Here is a 23,959-nt window from a genome sequence, read left to right as displayed (position 1 = left end):
TTTGTTAGTGTGAACATCCTGAATTCTTAGTGCTGAGTTCCTTGAAAGATTGCTTTGTTAAATATAGTAGGCCACATTGGCAATACTTATCTTTCTGGCTTGAATTATGTCTTTCCGCCTCATCTTCCCATTTCGTTTGTGCTAACAAGTCTGGTATTATTCTAAGAAATTTGTCCTTGTAAATTACCTGCATCCTCTCTTTTGTGGCTTTCTATATTTTTTCAGTCTGTATATTGTTTTTGAACAAAAATTTACCTTGAGGTGTTCTGCTCATCTTGCTTGTTTGGTGGTCTCCAAGCATCTGTTCCCGTGGCAAATTGGGATGTCTCTTGCCAGGATGGAGGATGTTATTAGCAAGGGCTCTGTCCTTTCACTGTTGTACAACCACTGCCTGGACCTTGGGTATAAAATCACCAGTTGAATATGGCAAACCTCCAACCACATGGGTGTCACTTCTAATTCATTATGCTCCCCTACCACTATGTGGAATCCCCAGTGAGTGACGTAGCCTCCCTGGGACTGTTTGTGTACCTGAAAGGTGTGCAGTGGAATGCACTTTCCTCATGGGATTGGGGGACTCATTGTCTCCTCACAACTTTGGTGCTATTCTGGCTGCAATTGGCACTTAGGCCTCCTAAGAACTCTGCCACATTCTGCTCTCCCTTGAACCTCATCAATCCTGCAAGGTCAGTCCCAGTGTTCCACATCCTTCAGTTGGTGAGATCAGGAATATGAGGCCTAGAGAAAGCTAGTGAACTCCAGGCCATCAAGAGAAGAGGATTTTTAGCCATCATCATGGTCCAGTCATATGGCCTTCCTGTGCATGCCAGGGCCCTTACAGGATGTGAACTACACAGAAAGAGGAGAGTGGAGACTCAGACTCCTTCTTGGTCACAAAGTCCTCATTTTCCTCTCCTGAGGAAGCAAAAGGAGATTGGAAATCTTCTCTGCTCTCCCAGACAGACCCCCATTCATGTGCCTTTTCTGAACTGACTGTGCATCTGCAGTGGGGAGTTTCCCAGGGCACACTCCGGCAGACACCTATGCCATGTGAATAATAGGCCTTGCAATCTGCTCCCACTTTGTAAGGAAGCTGCTAGAGATGTGTGGTAGATGCTCAGTAAGTTTGGCATTCCCTATTTTGGGGGGATACTAGAGATATAACTGAGGGTCTTGAACATGGCCCCTGGCATTTTTGCTCTAGACTGTCCCGCAATCACTTGATCCCTAGCTCCACTTCCCATTTTATTGTTAATTGGAGATGAGACTCAGTGATTTCTCTGCCCAAGCTACCGTGAAACAGCAATCTTCAGACCTCAGCCTTATGAGTAGCTAGAATGACAAGCACTAGTTCCCAGAAGCACTGTTAAAGTAACTTGTCTGTCCATAGGTCTAACCATGTGGGAGTCCTCTAAGGTATTTTTCTGACCAACAGCAGCACTTGTTCTAGGGAAGAACAGAGAGCCACACAATCTCTCAAGATCTGTATTCTGGTTCTGCATGTTTTGACCTAAGCCAAATAGTTACTATGTCCATTTGGCCCTGAAGGCAGCCCTAAAATACTCCATCCTAGAGCAGGGCCCTCCCCCGTGAAGCGTAGCTATCAAAATAGTGGTGAGTTCTTGGCTTTCTGGTGAGAACAATTTGGAGGTAGGTAGACACATTCCATTCAGCCTATGGAATATTCTAGCTGATGCTAAGTCCCAACAGGTAGCACAAGTCCCCAGAGCTTGACCTCATCAGCTCTCCTGGACCACCCTGTCTCCCACTACAACAAGCCCAATACCAAGGGCCTTCTAATACTCAACATGCCCTCATCTCTGTAGGTGGAAACAGACCCTTTTCTTCCATTCACCAGCAGAGAAAGTAATGAAAAATTTCAAAAGCACCTTCATGATAAGATGAACTCTCATTTATTTCATGCCTACCCTTCTGGCTTCTGCCACCACATCCCCATACCTTGAATAGGAGAGTCTCTGCTTCTGGAGTCGTTTTCAAAAATTAAATCAGAAATCTTCTGGAATTCTTGGAAGCTGATGCTACAAAAAGTAGAAGAGCAAGTGAGAGGAAGTGCCTGGACAAGAGAAGGAGTAACGATTTCATGGAGACCAAAGAGCTCATGGGGCTGACACCTGTTCTTCCTCCTGGCACAATGGGGTGCATAAGCAATTCTAGTAGTCAGCTCTGGTTTGATATCAAATGGACAAACATCTGAGGCTACCAGAGAAAACATGAAAACCTCTTGAGTGTTTCTGTCCAATTTCAGGTAGACAGGAAGCTGAGCCCTGTCAAAGATAGACTACACAGGGCAGCTACAATAAATCTCTACAAGGGAGTCTCTGCCTTGGACTTGAGGCCAATTTCTTAGTAAAAGTGGTATCAGCCCATCTGGGCCCACAGCTCCCATTGGAGACAGGGACCCACCTGCAAACATCTTCCCATGTTCTCTCCATGTTCTACATGGTGGTACTCTGCAATGAAGAGATACTGGCAAAGAGGGATGAGAATTCTTCAGAAATCAGCACTTCTGAGACTTGGCTGGCTAGTATTGCTGCTAACTCCTGCCTAGGTACTAGGATTAAACATCACTTCAGGACAGAGATGCTAGGGGGTAGACAGGCTTCATAAGAACCAGGCACGTGTTTAGCTCACTGCAAGGTCTGAGTGAGCACCTATCCAGTGAGTATCTTGTGAATGACCAGGAAACACAGCCCTAGAATGGAGTATCTGGGTCCACACAGAGATCTGACCACAGTCAAAAGCCACAGATCCACTTCTACTCTTTCGGTGGTTAATTGGAAATAAGAGTCTCGCCCAGTTTCTATCTGGGCTAGCTTTTAATTATCAGGTCATAAGTAGCTAGGTTTACAAGTGTGAGACACTGGTGGCAGGTGATGGTAATGTTCTTATAGCTTCCCTGAGGCTTAAAATTTCCTCACAGTGATTCATAATGATCTACCAACACACCGTTATGAAAGAACAATGTGGAGAGATTTGCCACCATTGTAACAAGTTGCCCAATTGGAAAAATGACCAGACACAAAGGAGATGAGAGATGATAATCAGATGACTCTATAGGTCATGTTTATTCTTTGAAAGAAACAAAAGTTGGAAAGAAAATTGCATGACAAAAGAAACCACTTACTCATTTAGAGAAGTCACTTTTCCTCTGTCCCTGCTGTTCTAGGCTAGTTCCTTGAATAGTGGTGATCCAAGGTGGACTCCTTCCTCATAATGGACTGAGATGCTACCATTTGGGCACAGGCCTCTTCTGCCCCAATGTAGCTTAAACCTTAAGAGTTGCATATACATTTATCTGAGTTAGAGAGGGGAAAGGGAACATCAAAATTGTGAGATGAAGGATAAAAGGTGAACCAATACAACAGCAATACTTATAGGACAATATGTTATAAACTAACTGTACAACTGGTGGGTAGCTGGAGAGTAGGAAGTTGGGAGAAAAATGAGAGAGGAAGTAATGTTTGACAAGAAATGTACTCACAACCTTGTGTATGTATCTGTAACCCCTCTGTACATCACCATGGCAATAAAATTAAATTTTAAAACAGAGCCCTTTCCTATATAGAGATGCTCATAACTGAAACTTCGATGGAAAAATTCATGGAGCAGAGCCCATTTCTAGTTGATTTTCAACTGGACACTTGCTGGAGTGACATTTTAAATTTAGTGCTAACTAATTTTATTCCCTCATTTGAAGACAAAAGCCTAATCTACTGTCTGGAGTGGAGACTACAGAAATGATATGCTCAGAGTGCTATGCAGCATCTTGGACCACAAAATGGACAGAAGGATGACAGGAAAATATGAATGAGGTCTGCAGAACAGCCACAAGATCTGAGCAAGCCAGATCCAGGGAGAGTGGGGTTTATATCACTAAGCGTTCCTTTCCCTTTTTCTTCCTTTTAAGTTTTATTTATCAAAGCTTCAAGCACAGGAGAGGTAGGATGTCAAATTAAGTAGATTATACACTATAATATAGTAAAGTTGCTGGTCAAATACTAGAAGGCATGGTACTGCTGTTCTAAAGGAGTGTATTAGTATGCTTAAGCATGTCTTATAATCGCAACTGTGATCTCTCTGGCCCTTCCAGTTTTCATTGCTGGTGGACTCAGCTGACTAGCTGGTTGTTAACTAGGAGATTACAATCTGATAACATCACTTGAGTGAAGCTCATGAGGATAACCGGCTTCTGTATTTAATATTAGTTAAAAATATGCAAATTAGAGGCCAGTGCTGGTGGCTCTAGTCATATACAGGGAACTATTCCTTTTTACATAGCTGCACAACAGAGTATGGAAAGCTGTCAGTTCCTCCTGAAGCAGGGAAAGGCAGGCCAATGTACTCACTTCCAGGTGAGGATAGGAGATGCTACTCAAAGTAAAGTATCTCACAAGAGAAGTAGAAAATAAGTTGGATATAGTGGTACTTGCCTATCATCCCAGCAACACTGGCAAGTACAGTAGGAGTGTCACATCCTGGGAAAGACTGGGAAGAAAGTGAGATGCTCCTTTGAAAATATCCAACACAAAAGGGATTCAAGTGGTAAAGTGTTTGCTTAGAAAGCTTGAGGTTCTGGGCTGGGGATATAGCCTAGTGGCAAGAGTGCCTGCCTCCGATACACGAGGCCCTAGGTTCGATTCCCCAGCACCACATATACAGAAAACGGCCAGAAGCGGCGCTGTGGCTCAAGTGGCAGAGTGCTAGCCTTGAGCAAAAAGAAGCCAGGGACAGTGCTCAGGCCCTGAGTCCAAGGCCCAGGACTGGCAAAAAAAAAAAAAAAAAAAAGAAAGCTTGAGGTTCTGAGTTCAATCCCTAGGAGTGAGTGAATGAGGGAGGGAGGGAGGAAGAAAGGAAGGAGAACAGGTGAGAGGAAGAAGGGAAAGAGGAAAAACTTATATCTGAATACCTATCTGAAAATACCAATAGAAGACCCATTTCCCTATGAGGAAGACAGGAGACCCATTTCTCAGAATGGCAACTTGAGATGTGTATGGTGGCATGTGATATAGAGGTGCCAGTTCATACTTTTCAAAAATAAAATCTATGGTTTGGATTTAGCCTGTCCCTCAACCTTTAAGAGGTAAGCCCTAAATGAAGGCACCTAAGGTTATTAGGGTACTTCCCAATGACCACAGGAGCCTTGGACATGATAACAGTAGTTCTCAGAACAGGACTGTTATAAAAGAAGGAGCCTGATCCTTGAATTTTTGGCTTCCTGTATTACCATGTGATCTGTCCCTCTCTCAGGTACTCTCAGTGATGCCATAAGCCAGGATGTGACATAACCAGCGGGTCTTTACCAGATAGGGTGACAGGCTGACTTCTTGCTTCCAAATCATTTGAGGTAAACAAGCCTCAGATTCACCTATGTCATTAGAGTCATTGAAATGACTGATCTAAAGAAAAATTGGCATTTTACCTCTTACCCTGTGTGTAGAGCTCACATTTGAGTGACAAGATACACAATACTTGAGATGAGATGCACTCTCGTCCATTAGATTCAATTCTGGTCCATTCTATCCTATTCTGTCTCTTTATAGAAAAAAGTTGTTCATGCTGATTGCTTTGAACCAACAGAAGTTCTCTGTGGGCAGAGGTGCTGGGAAGTAGGAAAAAAGCTTGCTACCATATACTCTGTCTGTGCTTGGGTATTAAATGTGTACTCACTTGCTTGGAAACCAAAAAAGAAAAAATGCAACAAAAAGATCAACCAGGGAAGAAAGGCCTTTCATGCCTCATGTGGGTCACATGACTTCTGCTATCACATGGCCTGTCCTGAGTTTTCACATGCCACTCAAGCCCCTAGGGCAGGAAGACTCCCCCAACCCCCTACACTGATAGCCAGTGGCTGCCTCTCACCTGTTCTAGATCTCTTTCAGCAGAGATGTGTTTTTCTTATCCAAACTCCCCTCAAGCTAGATGGAGTATGTTCACAATGTTAGCATGTATGGCCACCAGGTCAACTCGAAGTGGAGTCTTCAACTTGGTGCCAAAGGCTGAGGGCACGGAATAAACTCAGTCAGGACACAGTACCCTCCCCTCTTCCCCCACACCTGGCTAGCTCTCCTGTCTGGGTGAAGAAGTTATTGGCCTCATGCCTATGATGTGCAACTTGTCCACTGGCTGAGGAGCCTGAGCCCATTATGTGCTATGTCCCTCAAAAGTCCCAGGCTCACACAGCCATTCCTGAGCCTCCAGGGTGCTCCAGGAATGACTCAGCACAAAAGGCAGCTCAGAACCTCCTTCACATAGCTCCTGCTGAGTAATAAGGGAAGACTGGATCTCTGGTAAGGGGTTGCTTCCTACAGGACCAGAGGAAGTCTCTCAAGGCAGCCAGTTCCCAGAGTCTCAGAGAGAAACTGCATGCAACTCACACAGCAGGCTTCTTTTTTTTTTTTTGGCCAGTCCTGGGCCTTGGACTCAGGGCCTGAGCACTGTCCCTGGCTTCTTCCCGCTCAAGGCTAGCACTCTGCCACTTGAGCCACAGCGCCGCTTCTGGCCGTTTTCTGTATATGTGGTGCTGGGGAATCGAACCTTGGGCCTCGTGTATCCGAGGCAGGCACTCTTGCCTCTAGGCTATATCCCCAGCCCCACAGCAGGCTTCTTGACAGTGGGACTCTCTCAAAAGAAAACTTCGTAAAGGAGAAGGCTGCAAAAAATGGCAGCTGGATGGCAAATGAAGCTAAATTTCTTTTATTGTTGTCTTACTGGAACAAGAAATTGGCTGAAGAGCAGGGCATTTCCCAAGAGAAGGCCGCTTCTTCTGTTGTAGATAATAAAAGAAGTTCACTCCATGTCATCCTTCCTTTTAGGAAGAAAGGCCACAGTCACAGCCAGACTTCTTGGTGTCTTTTCTCCAGTGTGGATGGATCTGAATAGAGGCAGCTCATCCTGCTGAGGTCCTGAGTCCTTCTGGGACAGGAGTGAGAGAGCTATCCAAGGGGGATTCCACTCTGCACCCAGAAAGAATGAACAAGGCTCTTAGATGCAGAAGCAAGTGAGAAATGGCTCAAGGAATTAATAAGAATGAGGCCTTTCAAGAGGAGGGCATCAAAGGGATCCACATTGGCAAAGAAGAAATCAAACTATCCCTCTTTGCAGATGACACGATCTTATATCTGAAGGACCCAAAAAATCAGTCCCCAAACTCCTAGACCTAATAAACCATTTTGGCAAAGTAGCAGGATACAAAATTAACCCACAAAAATAAGCAGCTTTTCTTTATACCAGCAATGTACAAGCAGAAAAGGAAATTATGGAAAAATACCATTTACAATAGCTAAAAAAAGAAAAAATTACCTAGGAATTAGCCTAACTAAAGACGTGAATGACCTATTTAATGAGAACTATAAAAATCTAAAAAGGGAAATCAAGAGGACACAAGGAGATGGAAAGACTTCCCATGCTCATGGGTAGGCAGAATCAATATAGTGAAAATGGCCATATTGCCCAAAATGTTATACAAATTCAATGCAATCCCCATCAAGGTCCCAGTTGCATTCTTCACTGAAATAGAGAAAGCAACCCATAAATTCATATGGAAAAGCAAAAGACCTAGAATAGCCAAAGCAATTCTAGGCAAAAGAAGCAGTGCAGGAGGTATCACAATACCAGATCTCAAGCTCTATTATAGAGCCATCATAACAAAAACAGCCTGGCATTGGTATAAAAACAGACCTGAAGACCAATGGAATAGAATAGAAGACCCAGAAATAAAGCTGCATTCTTACAGTCTTACAGCTGATATTCGACAAAGGAGCTAAAGACATACAATGGAAAAAACATAGCCTCTTCAACTACTGGTGCTGGGAAAACTGGGCAGCCATATGTAGAAAACTCAAAGTAGACCCAAGCCTATCACCATGCACCAAGATCAACTCAAAATGGATCAAGGACCTCAACATCAGACCTGAATCCTTGAAACTACTGAAGGACAGAGTAGGAAAGACACTAGAACCTATAGGCACAGGAAGGAACTTCCTGAATATAGTCCCAGGGCACAACAGATAGGGGAGAGACTCGACAAATGGGACTACGACAAAATAAAAAGTTCTGCACAGCTAAAGACATAGCCACCAAACTAGAAAGACAGCCAACTATATGGGAAAGGATCTTCACCAGCACAACAACAGACAAAGGCCTAATATCTGTCATCTACAGGGAACTCAAAAAACTAACCCCCTCCAAACCCAGTAAACCAATTATTAAATGGGCAAAGGAGCTAAAGAAAGACTTCACAGGAGAAGAGATAAAAATGGCAAAGAAACATATGAGGAAATGTTCAACATCCCTGGCAGTAAAGGAAATGCAAATAAAAACAACCCTGAGAAACCACCTCACTCCAGTTAGAATGGCCTATACTCTGAACTCAGGCAACAACAAATGCTGGAGGGGATGCAGGGAAAGAGGAACCCTTCTCCACTGTTGGTGGGAGTGCAAATTAGTACAACCACTTTGGAGAACAGTATGGGGGTTCCTAAAAAAGCTCAGCATAGACATACCCTATGACCCAGCCATACCACTCCTAGGCATCTATCCTGAACAACAGGTCTCAGGATATCAAAAGACATCTGCACATCCATGTTTATCGCTGCACAATTCACAATAGCCAAAATATGGAAACAACCCAGATGCCCCTCTACAGATGAATGCATCAAAAAAATGTGGTACCTATACACAATGGAATACTACATAGCGATTAGAAATGATAAAACATTGGTATTCGCAGGGAAATGGTCAGAACTTGAACAAATAATGTTAAGCAAGACATGCGCAGAGTAGAAAGGGGCATAGTCTCCTTGATATATGACTGTTAGGGTGGGGGCGGGGGACAGTAGAAAACAGGTCTGCGAAACAAAAAACTTCTTGTCAAATGTTATTTCCACAGGTTTGGGTAAGTGACCTTACATTATGTATCTAAAACCAAACAACAACTAAACATAAAAAGGTCTAAAATAGACCTCTCAGTGGATCACAATAGCTCAACAGCTAGGTATATATGATCATATAAGACAAGGATAAGCAAACTCTATTGTTGACGTTACAGCTCTAGGTGAATTTCCTTTGGCATAAGCCACATGGCTACTGTATATGACTTTGGTACACTGGGTATTATATATATGCCTACCTGATCTAGGGAAGGGAAAGAACAATGAAAGTGTAAGATATCACAAGAAATGCACTCACTGCCCTATTATGTAACTGTACCCCTTTTGCACAACACGTTGTCAACAAAATTTAATTAATTAAAAAAAAAGAATGAGGCCTTTGAGAAAGAAACATAGGACCATGAAAGAAAATTTCCCAGTGTTAAAGAGAAAGAAGGAAGAAGTAACAGTTGTAAGTCCAAGCTGCAGGTTCATAGCAAGAAGACAGAAGGACTCACACTGGTCCTGGGCTCAGCTCACCTATGACTTCTACTGGGACCAGTGACTTCAGGAAACTGATCCAGTAAATCACTTGGTTCAGATGGATCTCGTGAGGTCATTTTCAGCAAAACTGTCAACAGCAACTGGTGTGCAAGGGATTTCCAGAGAACTCCACACATAGAAATTGCAAATTGCTATGGGCAAAGGTAAGTACAGATTAGTATCCTGAAACATCTCCAGTGACTTCAAACCCAATTGATGTTCGCACTTTAGGGATTCTGTATAGGACTGGTGTTCTTATGACATTCATTTACACATAGGAACATATATACAGTGATAAGGACACCACTTATGTATGTAGATATACACATACATTCAAGAGTGCACCCTTCTTGATGCACAGACCCAAAGCAGCACTTACCTACCTATACCAGCCATAGACATGTCTGTTTCTCTGCATCTCTCTAAACCTGCTTATATCTCTTCCTAAAAGCTTTCAACGCATTATCTTTGCTATAATAATATAAACAATACCTACTCAAAATATTCTGAAGAGGTATACATCCTGAAAACTAGTGTGTGCACATCTAGTTGCATAGGTGGAAATTATATACTATACATGTAACTCTTTTTTTGTTATCTAGAAAGAAGGCATCCTTCTGGGAAAAGGTCTATCTGATTCCACAGGAACATGAATAGTAGCACTTCTAACACAGTATAGTTTTTGACACATATTAGCTTTATATGCACATGCCAGCTTTATCTATAGAGCTTACTCATGACAAAGAAGAAGCTACAAATTCAGAGGAGGATTCAATTAGACAACATATGACAAAAGATTCCATGGTCTTAAATAGGCATAACTATTTAGAATAGAATGAAATACAAAATATTACACATATCATTATATCACTATGAGATGAAACATTAATTTTGGTTACAAAGTAACTAACTTTGCTTATCACAAGTTATTCAGGGATCTGTTCTGGCTGGTCATAAGTACATCAATCAAGTGAGTATCATTGTACATGCCTGGAAGCCCAGATCTTTGGGAAGGTTAAGGTAGAAGCACTACAGTTGCAGTCTAGGCTAGGAAAAGTTATTGAAAGACTCCATCGTTAAAACAAGATAAAAACAGACTGAGAATGTAGCTCAAGCATATGAGTGCTTGCAGCCCTGAGTGCAATTCCAGGAAGAATTAAAAAACAGTCAGAAGGCTTCTCTGCACAGGATAGGATGTGAAACTGAAGGGCAGTTTGAGATGTGGAAGAGGTAGAGAAATTAGGGAAGGGGATTTCATTAGTTAGGAAGGAGATAAATGGTAAACAATCATTGTGTGGAAGGAGAGGCATTGCTTTCCAACATGCTGCTGTGGGTATAGCTGATCTCCCCAGAGTCTGTGGCAAGATTCTGACAGGAATTTCCTATGGAAACTATGGCCTCCCAGTGACTGTCTAGACCTGTAACAACCCCATCTCTACATTGCCATGTTCCACTGGGACAGTGCCGTCTACCTCATGGTCTCTGAGGTTTCTTAACAGGACTCTTATTTTTTAGAATTAGAAATCTCTAGTTGGTGAGGTGAGGCTCAAACATCACACTGTAGCAGCTCACACTCATAGTCTTCAAAGCCAGGGTACAGGTTGTTGATGCTTACAGAGACTGTAGGCAAGAAAGGAAGTGTGTGAGACCTCAGTGGTCCAGGACTTGATTTGCCCTCCCAGCCCCACCCTGCATTTGCATTTTCTGGAACTAAAAGTCTATGTAATATGTATGTGGTATGTATGCATGGTATGTGGTATATATATTGTCTATGTGTAGTGTGTGATGTATTGTGTGTGGTGTGGTTGTAGTATGTGTAGTATAGTTTATGTGCCGTGGTGTGTGTGATATATATGATGTGTGGGGTATGGTGTGTGGTATATGTATAATACGTATCATATATATGTGACATGTATGTGTGGTATGTAGTGTGCATATGGTGCATATGTGGTATAATGTATGATGTGCATGGTGTGTGTGTGATATGTGCATGGACTGTTTGTGGAGTGGAGTGTATAATGAGGTATGTGTGGTATGGTGTGCATGTAGTATATACTATGTGTAGTATGTAGTGTGGTATGTGGTGTCATGCAATGTGGAGCGTGGGGGGGGCAGTTGAGACAGGTAGGAAGGTGGTGGCAGATATACTACCAACTAGATAAAGGTGAAAAGGGAAGGAAAGAAGCAAGGTTAGGGAAAGTCCTTCAGCTAGAAAGGAGTAAGAACAGGCCTGACATTTCTATAGCTTCAGTTTTTTCTGGGTTGTTAAATGAATAGAACAACTTAAACATGGTCAATCTATAGCACAAAGAAAGGTTGGCTGAAACAAAAAGGTTTTCTTACCAGAGTATCATCGCTGTGGGCCATGTTCATGTTACTTCTGGATAGGAATGACCTGGATAATCATGGCTTAAAAGAAAAAAAAGAAAAAAAAGACATTAAAAAGTCAGGATTGAAGAGCAAAGAGAGCTTATGTAAAAATGTTCAACTCAGTAGCAACAACACAGTCTATGAGAAGTGCCTTAAGGACAGCATGCTTTCCCAGGGCAGTGATCTTGCAGCAGGTTGGACTAAATTGAAAGGTCTTAAAAGTCAAGACAGTGGTAGAGGAAAGTTAAGACAAAGGTAGAAACAGGTTCTCTGCATTTCATTATTAAGCTATGAACTCTTCTGGCTCCATACATTGTTCTCTATCCTTTGAGGAACATGGTAAAACTGACAATCCCTGCACAGGTTCCCTGGGGGGAAGTACAGCACGTTGGGGGATAGAGTCAGAGTCCTCTGATCCAGGTAAGGCGTAAAGACAGAAAATGTTATTCTCAAATGCATATGCTTATGGGAGCACAAAGGCAGGGGACCCCCTCAGATATTTCAATATGTTTATTTTATTGTTCTGGCACTGGGGCTTCAACTCAGGGCCTCATGCTCTCAATGGTTCTATCTACTCAGTGCTGGCATTGTACTACATGAGCTACACAATCCACTCAGGCTTTTTGCTTCAGGTTTTTTTTTTTTTTAACATATTTGTGTGCTGTTCCTGGGGCTTGAACTCATGGACTGGTTTGCTGTCTCTGAGCTTCTTTTGCTCACATCTGGTGGTCCACCATCTGAGCCATGACTCTACATTTGGCTTTATTGGCAGTTTTAGTGAAGATAAGAGTCTCACAGACTTTCCTACCAAGGCTGGCTTCAAACAATGATCCTGAGTAGGTAGGATTACAGGTATGGGCACCAATGCCCACCTTCTGTATTTATTCTTAACAGAGTAACAGAGAAAGAAACAGACAGACATTATGATTTGTCTACTCACATCTTAACCATACTCTAGAGTTTCTTTGAGACTCTAATACAACACTCACAATTTGAAGTGAGTGAATGAGTGTGGGGGAAAACGTGGCAGGTACATACTTTAAGTTTGACAGCCCTGAATTTTGATGGCATTAAGAGATGGCCCATGTACAAGCACCCACAAGGGATATAGGACAGACCACATTGTAAATTCTTCCAACTACTCACAAAAGAGGGCTGGGGATATGGCCTAGTGGCAAGAGAGCTTGCCTCGTATACATGAGGCCCTGGGTTCGATTCCCCAGCACCACATATACAGAAAACGGCTAGAAGTGGCACTGTGGCTCAGGTGGTAGAGTGCTAGCCTTGAGCAAAAAGAAGCCAGGGACAGTGCTCAGACCCTGAGTCCAAGGCCGAGGACTGGCCAAAAAAACAAACAAACAAAAAAAAAAAACACCCAACTACTCACAAAGGCTAAATTTAGAGAACCATTTTACACATGTGTAGGCATAAATATATTACAATGTTGTTTGCCACAATGTTGTTGGCCTATAGTATATGGAAAATGATTTCACAATGATTTTATTGGCTTTGTTGAAATCCACAAAGAAAACTTGGCATAGCTGGACACTGGTGGCTCACGTCTGTAATCCTAGCTATTCATGAGAGTGAGATAGGAGAATCTCAGAACAAAGCTAGTCCAAGCAGAAAAGTCTACGAGAATCTTATCTCCAATCAACCAAAAAGCTGAAGTAGGACTATTGGCTCAATATGAAAGCTCAGAAACAGCACCTAAGCCTTGAGTTCAAGCACTAGGATGGGCAAACAAATTACACATATTTATGTATATATACATATATATACATGTGTGTACACATGCATATGTATACATATATACATATAATCTATGTATTATATTGATATCTATAGTAAAAATACGCTTAACAAAATTAAACTACAGATCATTATTCTGCAACCTAAATATTAGCACATATATTTGCTGATAGTTGGGTAAACTGATTTAACACAAAACCCATTTTATAAAATCAGTTATCTCATGTAATTTATTGAGTAATTGTATCCCAAGACACCATTCACCACACAGTAGACTGAAAATGGTTACAGTTTCCCTGGTGGCAGGTGACTGAGCTGTGACTTGTTGCTGTGCTTAGCATGAAGAAAATATCTTGGACCATGTAACACTGGCACAGGGACAGACTGACATTTGAAATGTTACTTCCACTGAATATGTATAACTTTTGTGTCACTGTAAAGTTGAAAAGAATCCTAAGTCAAGCAAACCTAAGTCCCAGACACTCTTTAGTATGAACACTAATGAGGATATAAATTTGAATGACAGTTGAAACAGATTTTTCTCAAGAGTCCCTACACTCAGGCCTGTATCTTCTAGTGTTTCAAATTGCTCATCCCCTGTTTCTCCCATTTTCCCGTCTTGGTTAAATTCTTTCAATAATCCTCAGCTCCAAAAAATGTCCACAATGCTGGATGGTCTAGGTAAATCACTCAATATGGTTACTTTATGCATCAATCTAAAACCAGAGATTTTAGACCCTAGGCCTAAATTCAGGTCCACTTCAATATGCCAAATAAACAGACATATGAAGTGCAGAGAAAAGAGATTTGTTAATGGGCAGCCACAGGAAGACAGCTCTTCAGTACTTTAGGTTCAGCCATTTGCCTTAAGTTAAACAGAAAGAACTGGCAACGGGGGTAAGAAAGGTAGGCATAGTTAAAACAGGCTCAAAGGTGGCCTACAGTCCATTGTCTCAGAATTGGTTGAACAGGATGGATGTTGTTAATTAGTCTGATACCAACCAGGTGGTTGCATTTGCAGATGGCTGCATCACTGCAAGAGAGAATAGCTTAGGGCAAAGGGCATGAAACAAAATGGAAGAGGCTGGAATGATTGCCTTTATCTGGCCCCCAGTTAACTGGTGGGACCAATTCAGAGTCAGTGTATCTCAAGGAGAGATTTAGGCTCATCTGAGAGACCTGAAGAGTATGGTTGGACCTCTGGTCCCCACTCAGCCTATGGTCAGAGTGGTGAGTGAATCTCCTTTCTCACAGTGTGCCCTCTGCAGAAATTTTCTCCTGGGAAGAGATGTGGGCATGGGACCCAGAGGCTTCTCTGAGACCTTAAGTTCCTGGGTTTGGTTGTGTGGCCTCTTCCTGGAGCTTGTTAGACTGACAGTCTGTAAGGACATGATCCAGCAGAAATTGAATTTTTGGTGAAAGACAGGAAAGGAAAAAGCAAGGGTATGGGTCAATAGGAAGATATAAGAATGTGTTGTTTCCTAAATTTACTCTTAGTTTTTATCACAATCACACCCTGATTCATATGTGTTTCTGAAGGGCCGAGGCTGCTGTCGAAATGGAAGTGCTTTTGTATTGCAACAGTTTTCCCCTTTATCCAGAACATGCTGACTTGGTCATTGGTCCATAAAGCATTAATGTCAGGAGACAGTACAGTCCCAGCTACACCCAACAATCCACCACACCCCAGTTTTTTGTTGTTGTTGTTGTTGTTGTTTTTTGCCAGTCCTGGGCCTTGGACTTAGGGCCTGAGCGCTGTCCCTGGCTTCCTTATTTTGCTCAAGTCTATCACTCTGCCACATGAGCCACAGCGCCAATTCTGGCCATTTTCTATATATGTGGTGCTGGGGAATCGAACCCAGGGCTTCATGTATACGAGTCAAGCACTCTTGCCACTAGGCCATATTCTGAGCCCATACCCCAGTTTCTGAAAGAACCCATAAGCTCCTCATTAAAAAGCAGCAAGATCCTTAGTCTGTCAAGATTATACCATTCTATGAAATAAAATATAGAGAAACAGGCAGAGTAGCAGTTTCTCAGATACTTACCAGGAACCCTTCTTCATACACATAATTCAAGGAAGCTTTGAGAGACTTCTGCCCCAAAACACTGAGTCCTGTGGCTATACTTGCTTGGGTCTCCCAGGTCCCGTGGGCAGGACCTTCATATCCTGTAATTATCAGAGAACCCTGTTGGTAACTTCACAAACAAATGTACTGTATTCTCCCATATAAACATATACTTCCACTCCTGAAATTAAGATTTGCAAAGCGTAATCTAAGTGGACTCTACCAAGACAGAATATTTAGGATACAGTGGATAGGAATACAGTCAAGTCAAAAGGCTGTGAACTGTGGGAGCAAATGTACAGATTTAGGTCAGAAGCACGGGGTTATAGCTGTGCAGTGGATGGACCTCTAGGGAGGTGCTTGGAGTCACTCAATGTTGTCACCAGGGGCAGACTTAACCTGCAGTTTTCTTAGGAAATCTGTCTGAGAAATATTCTGGGGCAGTACTGCACAGCCCCATTCCAGTTAAGGGCAGTGACCTCACAGTTTCAAAACCCGATGTCACATTATCCTAAACCGAAGTGTTTCACAGATCTATAGAAATTCTTGGATTCTACAGTAAAATTGCTTAAATGGTCACAAAATAATCCAATATTCATTTTTTAATTCAGAGGCTTATTTCCTTTCTACTGAATCTGTAGGCCATTTCACATATTGTTGCTTCATAATTCCATGGAGTTTCTGGTAAAACTTTCATAAACTATGTGAGTCCCAAAAATCACTATTACTGTTACTTAATCTTAAGGTGGACAAAGATTATTAGCAGTAAGTGCTTTGGATATATTTTGCAAATGTTTTCTCTTGGCTGGGCACTTAAGAAATATGAAAGAATGTGAGTACAAAAGATAGACATGTCCTATGTGTCTGAGTTACTGCAGACCACACAGCTGGCATGCAGCTGTAGAACCAGGAATCCTAACTCAGAGACTCTACTTGTAAGTGTGCCACTCCATTATCTATCAACAAGTATGGATCATCAATTATACCAGGGCATATTCAAAGAATGTTACTTCAATAATTTATTTCATAACCAGGTGTTCTCATATACCGGGTTGCCCTCTTTCCTGTAAATACTCTTTTAAATATTTTAGAGGGGAGAAGGACACAAGGGACTTTCTTAAAATTCCTCCAGGAAAGGAAGATCCCCTGATGGAGATACTAATTGAATGAAACTTTTGGAACTTTCCTGAATTGTAGCCTTAAATGTCTATTGATCTGCTGGCTCCACTTAGCTATAATTTCATGGTGCCAGTACAGAAGCAATGAACGTTGCTCACACAAAACTCCAGAATCTGCAGCACAACAAATCAGGAAACAGCACAGACACTTAGAAGAGAAGGGATCCAGGCAGGCTGTTTCTCCTTTAAACAAGCCTCAGAAGGTGACAGGAGTTGGTGCTTCCCTGTACCTGTCTGGATGCTCTGCCTGAGGATGCTGTGGTCACCTGGGCAGCCCTGCATTTCTCTGGTCTGCTTTTGGGTGGAGTGCCAACTCCATACATCTACAAAGCTAATTCAGGACCAAGCCACCTGAGCCAGGCCCAGTGACTTCTTTTTTTTTTTTTTTTAACATAGTTCATGTAAGATTTATCAACACCAAAACATGAGTTTTCTCAATGACTTCAAAACAGCAGCCTAGGCTTGGGCTCCCACAATCAAAACATGATTTCTATCTTATACATTGATGAAGCCAATCAATTACAAACCAACTCATGTTAGTTCCATTTTGTGAAGTAGGCCAGCAATTTTATTCATAAAAATTTATTCATGCAATGACCTTTCTTAGATTTCTTATGTAAGTTTTAAATGATTTGCTGTACTCACCAGTGTCCCTGGCCACTTCTGTGTTCCAGGTCTGCACAGAAAGAAGTGCAAGCATCCTTACGTAGGCTCCTGCCATAGGGTCCATGTCTATATTTTGGAGGCTCCTGCCACTGGGTTTCAGTCCTTCATTACTTCACTTGTACTAAAGCTTCCTTACTCCTCCTCTCTTTCTTTCTGTGTTTTAGGGGAGGCCAGGGGCTAAAGAACATGAGCCATAACCACATCCTAACATGCCAGCATATTGAGTCCACAAAATCCTCACAACTTGCCAAGCTGAGGAGACTGGCAAGTATTCCTTATAAATAACAGTGGGAATAGACTGATGCCCACACTAAACTCATTCTAAACAATTCAATATACTTCACTCTATGCAGGTCAATTATGAAATAAGAGATGCCTTTGCATTAGTCTTGCACAGCATAATATTAAGCACTGACTTTGGTAAATTGGAAATTAAATGAAAATGAGACATTAGGACAGAATTAACTACTATGGCTTTGAGAAATTAATCATATAGAAGAAACTCTTCTCCAGTGTTAGTATTTTATTATGTCTATTCCTGCTTTGAAACCTGAAAGTTATAGTCACTAAATGAACAAAAACCTATGAGCTGTGGAAACTGGTGGCTGATGCCTGTAATCCTAGCAACTCTGGAGGCTGATATCTGAGGATCACAGTTTGAAGTTAGCCTGGACAGGAAAGCACATGAGAGTTTTATCACCAATTAGTCACACACACACACACACACACACACACACGAAGTATGGCTATGGCTCAAGTGGTAGAGCACTAGCCTTTAGCAAAAGAGTGCAGACACTGGAATTTTTCCAGAGCAGATGTACAGCCTCATGAAACATCAACAGTCATTAGGACAAAGTCACAAGGTAGTACCCTTTTATGTCCACTAGGATAGTTGTTATAAACAAAGCAGAGGCAAATGGAGCTGTGGCTTGTGTCAAAATGCTAGCCTTGAGCAAAAATCTCAGAGATAGTGCCAAGGCTCTGGGTTCAACTCCCAGAACCAACACACACACATAAAACCAAACTAAGCATAAAATCGATGTTGGTGGAAAATATAAAAAAATGGAACCCCAATTGCATGCTACCTTTTTCTTTAAATTTTTCTTTTTGGCAGTAGTGTGGAATGGGCATCACACTTACTAGGAAGAGCTAGGGCTCCATTTTTTCTTATATTTTAGTTATTTTCCTGGTATTTTTTCCCAAAGCCAGCTTGGACTTCAATCCTCTATCATCCATGTCTCCTGCTTAGCTGGGATTGCAGATGTGAGACACCAAGTCATGGAGGATATTGCTCATTTCAGCAGGAGGCAGCTAGACAACTACAATGCCCTCTCCATAGAAATCTACCAGTAAAACTGACAGTGGGGAAAATGTAACAGAAACCAACATCTAAATAAATATGCTCAACTGTGAAGTTTTAGCACATGAATTAGCTATGATGCTTTCAGATACACAATGCTTTCAAAAGGAATCATTTTTTCTTTCCCACTCTCCTACCCCCAACCACACTTAATCCCTTGCAATTCCCCAGGAGAGGAAATTGAGGATGCTTTTTATAGCTCCAAGCACGGTCATCACACTCCTCTCCTTAGCTTGCCTACCATGGTATTGAAGAAACATTCTGGACAAGGACTACATGTCCAGAGACTAATGGTCAGCATATTTAGAGATGAGCAGGCCCAAGACCACCATTCCGCTGGACATCAGGCCTCAGCACTTGAATCCATCAGGAAGTCTATGCTGTCCTTCCCCCCCACCCACCAGGACTGTTCATCCTTCTCAGACAATAGCTCAAGTACTTCTCATCTCACCTGCAAATCAATAAACCTTTATTTCCTTTACTTTTTTTGAATAATTACTTATTTATTGTCAAAGTTCCTTTACTTTTAAGATACTAATCTTACTATTTGTGAATTGATATTGAATTCAGGGAACTGAATTTCCAGGAACATGAGAAAATGGGGAGTTGCAGACAGAGATGATCGTGAGACTACAAAACTATGTGAAAGAACACAATTTCCAGAGCTAAGTCCAAATTTTCAAAAAACTGAAAACTATGGACTTCAAACATTGATCTCCAAAGAAGCAGGTAATGTCTGGGCTCAAGGGGGAAGGCATAGGAAATGGGTTTGCTCCTCTCTTTTCAACCTGCCTCTGACAGGTTGAGCAGGTGAACTTGGAGGTGGAAATCTAGAGGGCCCAAGAGTGAAGGATGTGCTGAGCTAGAGGCGGGGGGGGGGGGGGGGTGGCGCTTTGTTACATATCACTCATCCCCCTTAGGGACTTACTAAAAAGCTAGGCATAGGCCTTCATTTACTATATATCGCCAAAGGAAACTCCCAGAGCTCAATTGCTCTAGAGCAATACTGTGATTCAGATGATGGAGAATCCTCTTCTTTCACTGAAAAGTGTCAGTATCCCATGGTTGAGCCCCGACCTCACCACCTTGGCAATGGATATATTCCTTGCCATTGTGTGTGGAGTGGGGCTCTTCCTCCTGCTACTGCCCTTCTTCAAGGGAAACCCATTGTCACCAACACCTGAGAGAAAGAACAAGCAGAGGAAGGTAAGAAGCCGAAGGACAGACCACCCCAAAATGGATATATATATATATATGCAATGGAATTTTACTCATCCATTAGAAGGAATGATATTGTATAATTTTCATAGACATGGGAAAACTTGGAAAAACTGTTAAGTGGATTAAGTTAGACCCAGAAAATAAAGGATACATGCTTTCCTTAATATGTGGAAACTAGATTTAGCTTCATAAATAAGTATAGAAATGTATTAAGTGAATACAGTATATTCAAGGGAGATCTCAAAGTGTAATTTCTTAAGAACCTCACATCAAACTTCAGCAAAATAAAACACCAGGAAGTATGTACTTGAAAGGGGTAAAGTGAGGGTCAAAGTGAAAGGAGTAGTCAATGAAGAGAACAGGGGAAAATGCAGACAAGATTCCAATATATATTCTACAAAATTAAGAAGAATGAGGAAAGGGGTGAGTGGGAGAGAGATAGGGAAGAATGTTGCAAGGGTTATCATTGATATATTGTTAAATGCTAACTCCTAAAGTTTTAAATGGTAACTCCTTTATACAACTACTTAAAGAAAAAAATGATCTTTTCTCTACTGCTGTTTCCACTTCTCCAAATCAAGACCATGGAAAAGGACCTTCTCCTAGTCACTGTCAGAACAGGGCAGGGTGAGAGTAGCATAAGGCACTCTAAAAACATGTGTAGGTGCAGCAAGTGCCAGGGTTAAAAAAAATCCTAAAACTCAGCCAGAACTGGGCTTCTGAGAGCTGGGGATTTGAACACTCAAACCCATGTCACAACAGGAGACTGAATACCATACTTTTCCCAGTGTTGTTGATAAGAGGGCTGTTCAAAGCTCATGTAAACCTCCCATCAGAGGCTAAGGTCACCTTTGGACTCAGGAAACAAAAACCAACCTGGGAGCTGAGAGGCACCAGGAAACCAGGGTCTGTGGTTCTTAAAACAGAAAAAGTACTAAGGATATCTGTATCATCTCATATAGAAACCTGATGAAATCATTTCCAACTTAACTATGAGGAAAAGAAATGCAGGGACACAGGTAAAGACAACAATATTTTGTCCAGGAGCAGCAAACATCTGAACTTGTCTAGGGAAAGAGAAGTAAAGAGGTCTAAGTCCCATTTTTCTCCTCTCCTAGCATCTTGTGAAGAAAGAAAAGAGGCCAGATTAAGAGCAGGAAGAAACGAGGTGCTCTGAAAGGTAGGCTCTAGACTTTCTCCAAAGGGGATCTGATCTCTGTCTCTGTCAACCAAAGCTAGGTCACCAAAATGTCAGTTTGTATAGCCCTTAGAAGGAGTCTGCTGAGAAAGAAATCAGAACTAGAGACACTTATCAGGGTCTCTGCTTGAAATGAGGCTGTGATACACTTCATCACAAGGCAGGAAGGTTTAAGAGGCTGCCTTGATATGGAGGTGTGACCTCCAAGCCCACTTGTGAACCAATCACTTCTCTAAAAACTCTGAATATTAGAGGTGACATGTCCTGGTCCACAAGGGAGGTTCTGTAGGTTATGGAGGCTTGCAGAGTGGGAGGTACCTTGTAAATAAAGAAGCACCACTTTTCTTTTTGCCTTCCTAGCACTGACACCAGTCTTGTGGCCATGAACTAAGAATTAGGACCCTACCCTACCCTACCCACTCTAATAAAGTGATGTTTCATTCAGCCTCCAGTAAGATTCAGGGACCCTCCCTCATCTGCCATAACCACAGTTTCTGTTTCTAGCTTGTGGAAACAGCTCAAGGAGATTCATTAACAAGTTACCATTCTGAGCAGGTAAAGATTTTTCACATGTCTTCTGTGCCTGTATTTCTACTGCAGGGAGTGGGTTTTTCTTGGGATTGAGGAAGACTTCAGGTTGGCCTGGGATGTGGCTAAAGCTACAGGATGTGGAGGAGTAAAGGATGTGCAAATACCAGGGTGTGGTTCAGTGGGTGCCATGCACAGCAGGTAATCACCCTTGCCCATCTTTGAATAAAATTCGTCTCCGGTCTCCTGCAGCTTTCACTACTTCTTAAAAGGGAAGATGAAGTTTTCAACTCAGAATCTGCTACAGCCAAACAGTTACTTTAGCACTCTAAGGATTTGTCCCCAAAGACTTACTCAACTCCTTCACCTGATTTCTCTCAGCCTCTGGCCTCTACTTTGTCACAAGTGAAGATGTGTTCCTCAGTTTCTGTTGGGTCACACTCATTCCAGACTGTGTCTCAACCTCTAGAACCTTTGATTGCTCCAGAACATTTTGTTTTTTATTTTTTTTTCCAGTCCTGGAGCTTGAACTCAGGGCCTGAACACTGGCTTCTTTTTTTTTTTTTTTTTTTCTGCTCAAGGCTAGCACTCTGCCACTTGAGCCCCAGTGCCACCTCTGGCCTTTTCTATTTATGTGGTGCTGAGGAATTGAACCGAGGGCTTCATGCATACAAGGCGACCACTAGGCCATATTCCCAGCCCATGCTCCAGAACATTTATTTTTACCTGCACAGTCTTCTCCCCTTTCTCAATCTCCTCAACCTATGGTTTACCCACCACCCAGGCTTGACTCAAAATTGAGTCTTATTCCATGTAACTTCAGGGAAGTCCCGCCAAAAACCACCCCCACAGAGCTCTCCAACCAACAGCTGTAGGTTGCCTCTACTTATCCCATCCCTGAGCTCTGAAATCCTGGAGCTGCTAGAGATAGTGATTAGAGAGAGAGCAAAGCTAAAAGCTTGTCAGGAGAAAGAAAACCCTCTGGCTTCTCTGGGAGATACGTTAAAATCAACAAGTTAACACAAAGGGAAAACCAGAGCAGCATCCTGATTCAGAGTCTTGGGGGACCACATATAGCAGAAATGCATCCAGCTGTTCTGGGGCCTTCCCTTTCTGCACACCAAGTCTCTGGTAGCTACTGTAAAAATGTCATTCACTACACTTATCCTCTATTTTATTCAATAGATTCTCTAAATACATGCCAGTAAAAATCCAGGCTAAAGTACCTCCATAATTCTTTCATCCCCAGTCCTCACTGCTTCACTTGGTCCAATCTCAACACTTCAATTCAACCTTAGCCTGATCCCAGCCTCCACCAATGGCTGAGTCACAGGTCCACACCAATGTGCCATCTTATGTACCATTCCTACCATGTCATCCACCTCCAATGAGGACCTGTACATTTTCTGGGCTTAAACTTAGAAAAGGCCAAATGTACTATTCCACCTACTGTTGAACAGGTAGAAAATCACCTTGTAGAGAAGCACCTGGAAAGTCATAAGATTTTACTCTCTGTAGATTTCACTCTCTGTGGTCAAAGGTTTCACAAAACCTTTACTCATGATCAGGGCCCCTGGCAAAAGAGAGGCTTTATTAACCATTCAGGTGATTTCATCATCTTTGAGATGAGGGAAAAGCTGGAACACCTCCAAGAGAGGCTCCTACAGTGCTTCTCTAAACCAAAATTCAAGATCCAGTTGTCTCTTGATGAGAAATTCCCAGGAATTGAACAGGCAGAGGTCAACCATGGGTTTTTACAGAACTCCATATCTGTAGATAGCTACCAGAATATACAGAATGTAACCTCTGAGTGTTCAGAAGTATGCCAGGGAGGAGAGAACTCCAAAGAAAGGCTTGGGACACTATCTGTGCAGGGTAGTTAAAGATCTGGACAGGGTTGCAGAGAGCTCCTCAGTGGATTTTCCAGATGCCAAAACTGAGAGAGAATTAGAAAATGACTTGCTAAGACCATCAAATAGTGATTCACAATAGTTTTCCCCAATTCATTCAAATAAGAACTAAGAGAAACCCTAAAAGTCCATCTCATCACATATCAGAGCATATTGAGAGCATATCAATGGGGACAAGGTCCCTCTGTATGCTCGTCATTCCAGGGACACAACTGACCATGCCTTGGCCCCCCATTGAAAACTCCAACTCTAGCATGGAAACTGGCAGAGAATCAC

At 42.2% G+C, this 23,959-nt stretch overlaps 1 protein-coding gene across 1 annotated transcript in view; it reads right to left on the bottom strand.

Annotated features, from left to right (window-relative positions):
- The window catches only part of LOC125352435 (ral guanine nucleotide dissociation stimulator-like), a 39,811-nt gene extending 16,476 nt beyond the window's left edge, over positions 1-23,335 (bottom strand). The window contains 6 exon segments of the mRNA XM_048347529.1: positions 854-915; positions 1,960-2,039; positions 9,429-9,583; positions 15,602-15,723; positions 21,789-21,904; positions 23,283-23,335. Coding sequence (XP_048203486.1) covers positions 854-915; positions 1,960-2,039; positions 9,429-9,583; positions 15,602-15,723; positions 21,789-21,904; positions 23,283-23,335 — 588 coding nt within the window.
- Positions 23,336-23,959: the final 624 nt, after the last annotated feature.

The sequence above is a fragment of the Perognathus longimembris genome, chromosome 1 (assembly GCF_023159225.1).
Source record: "Perognathus longimembris pacificus isolate PPM17 chromosome 1, ASM2315922v1, whole genome shotgun sequence".
Classification (NCBI taxonomy): Eukaryota; Metazoa; Chordata; class Mammalia; order Rodentia; family Heteromyidae; genus Perognathus; species Perognathus longimembris.
Note: the sequence above shows the minus strand (reverse complement) of the source record. Positions and strands in the feature narration are given on the sequence as shown.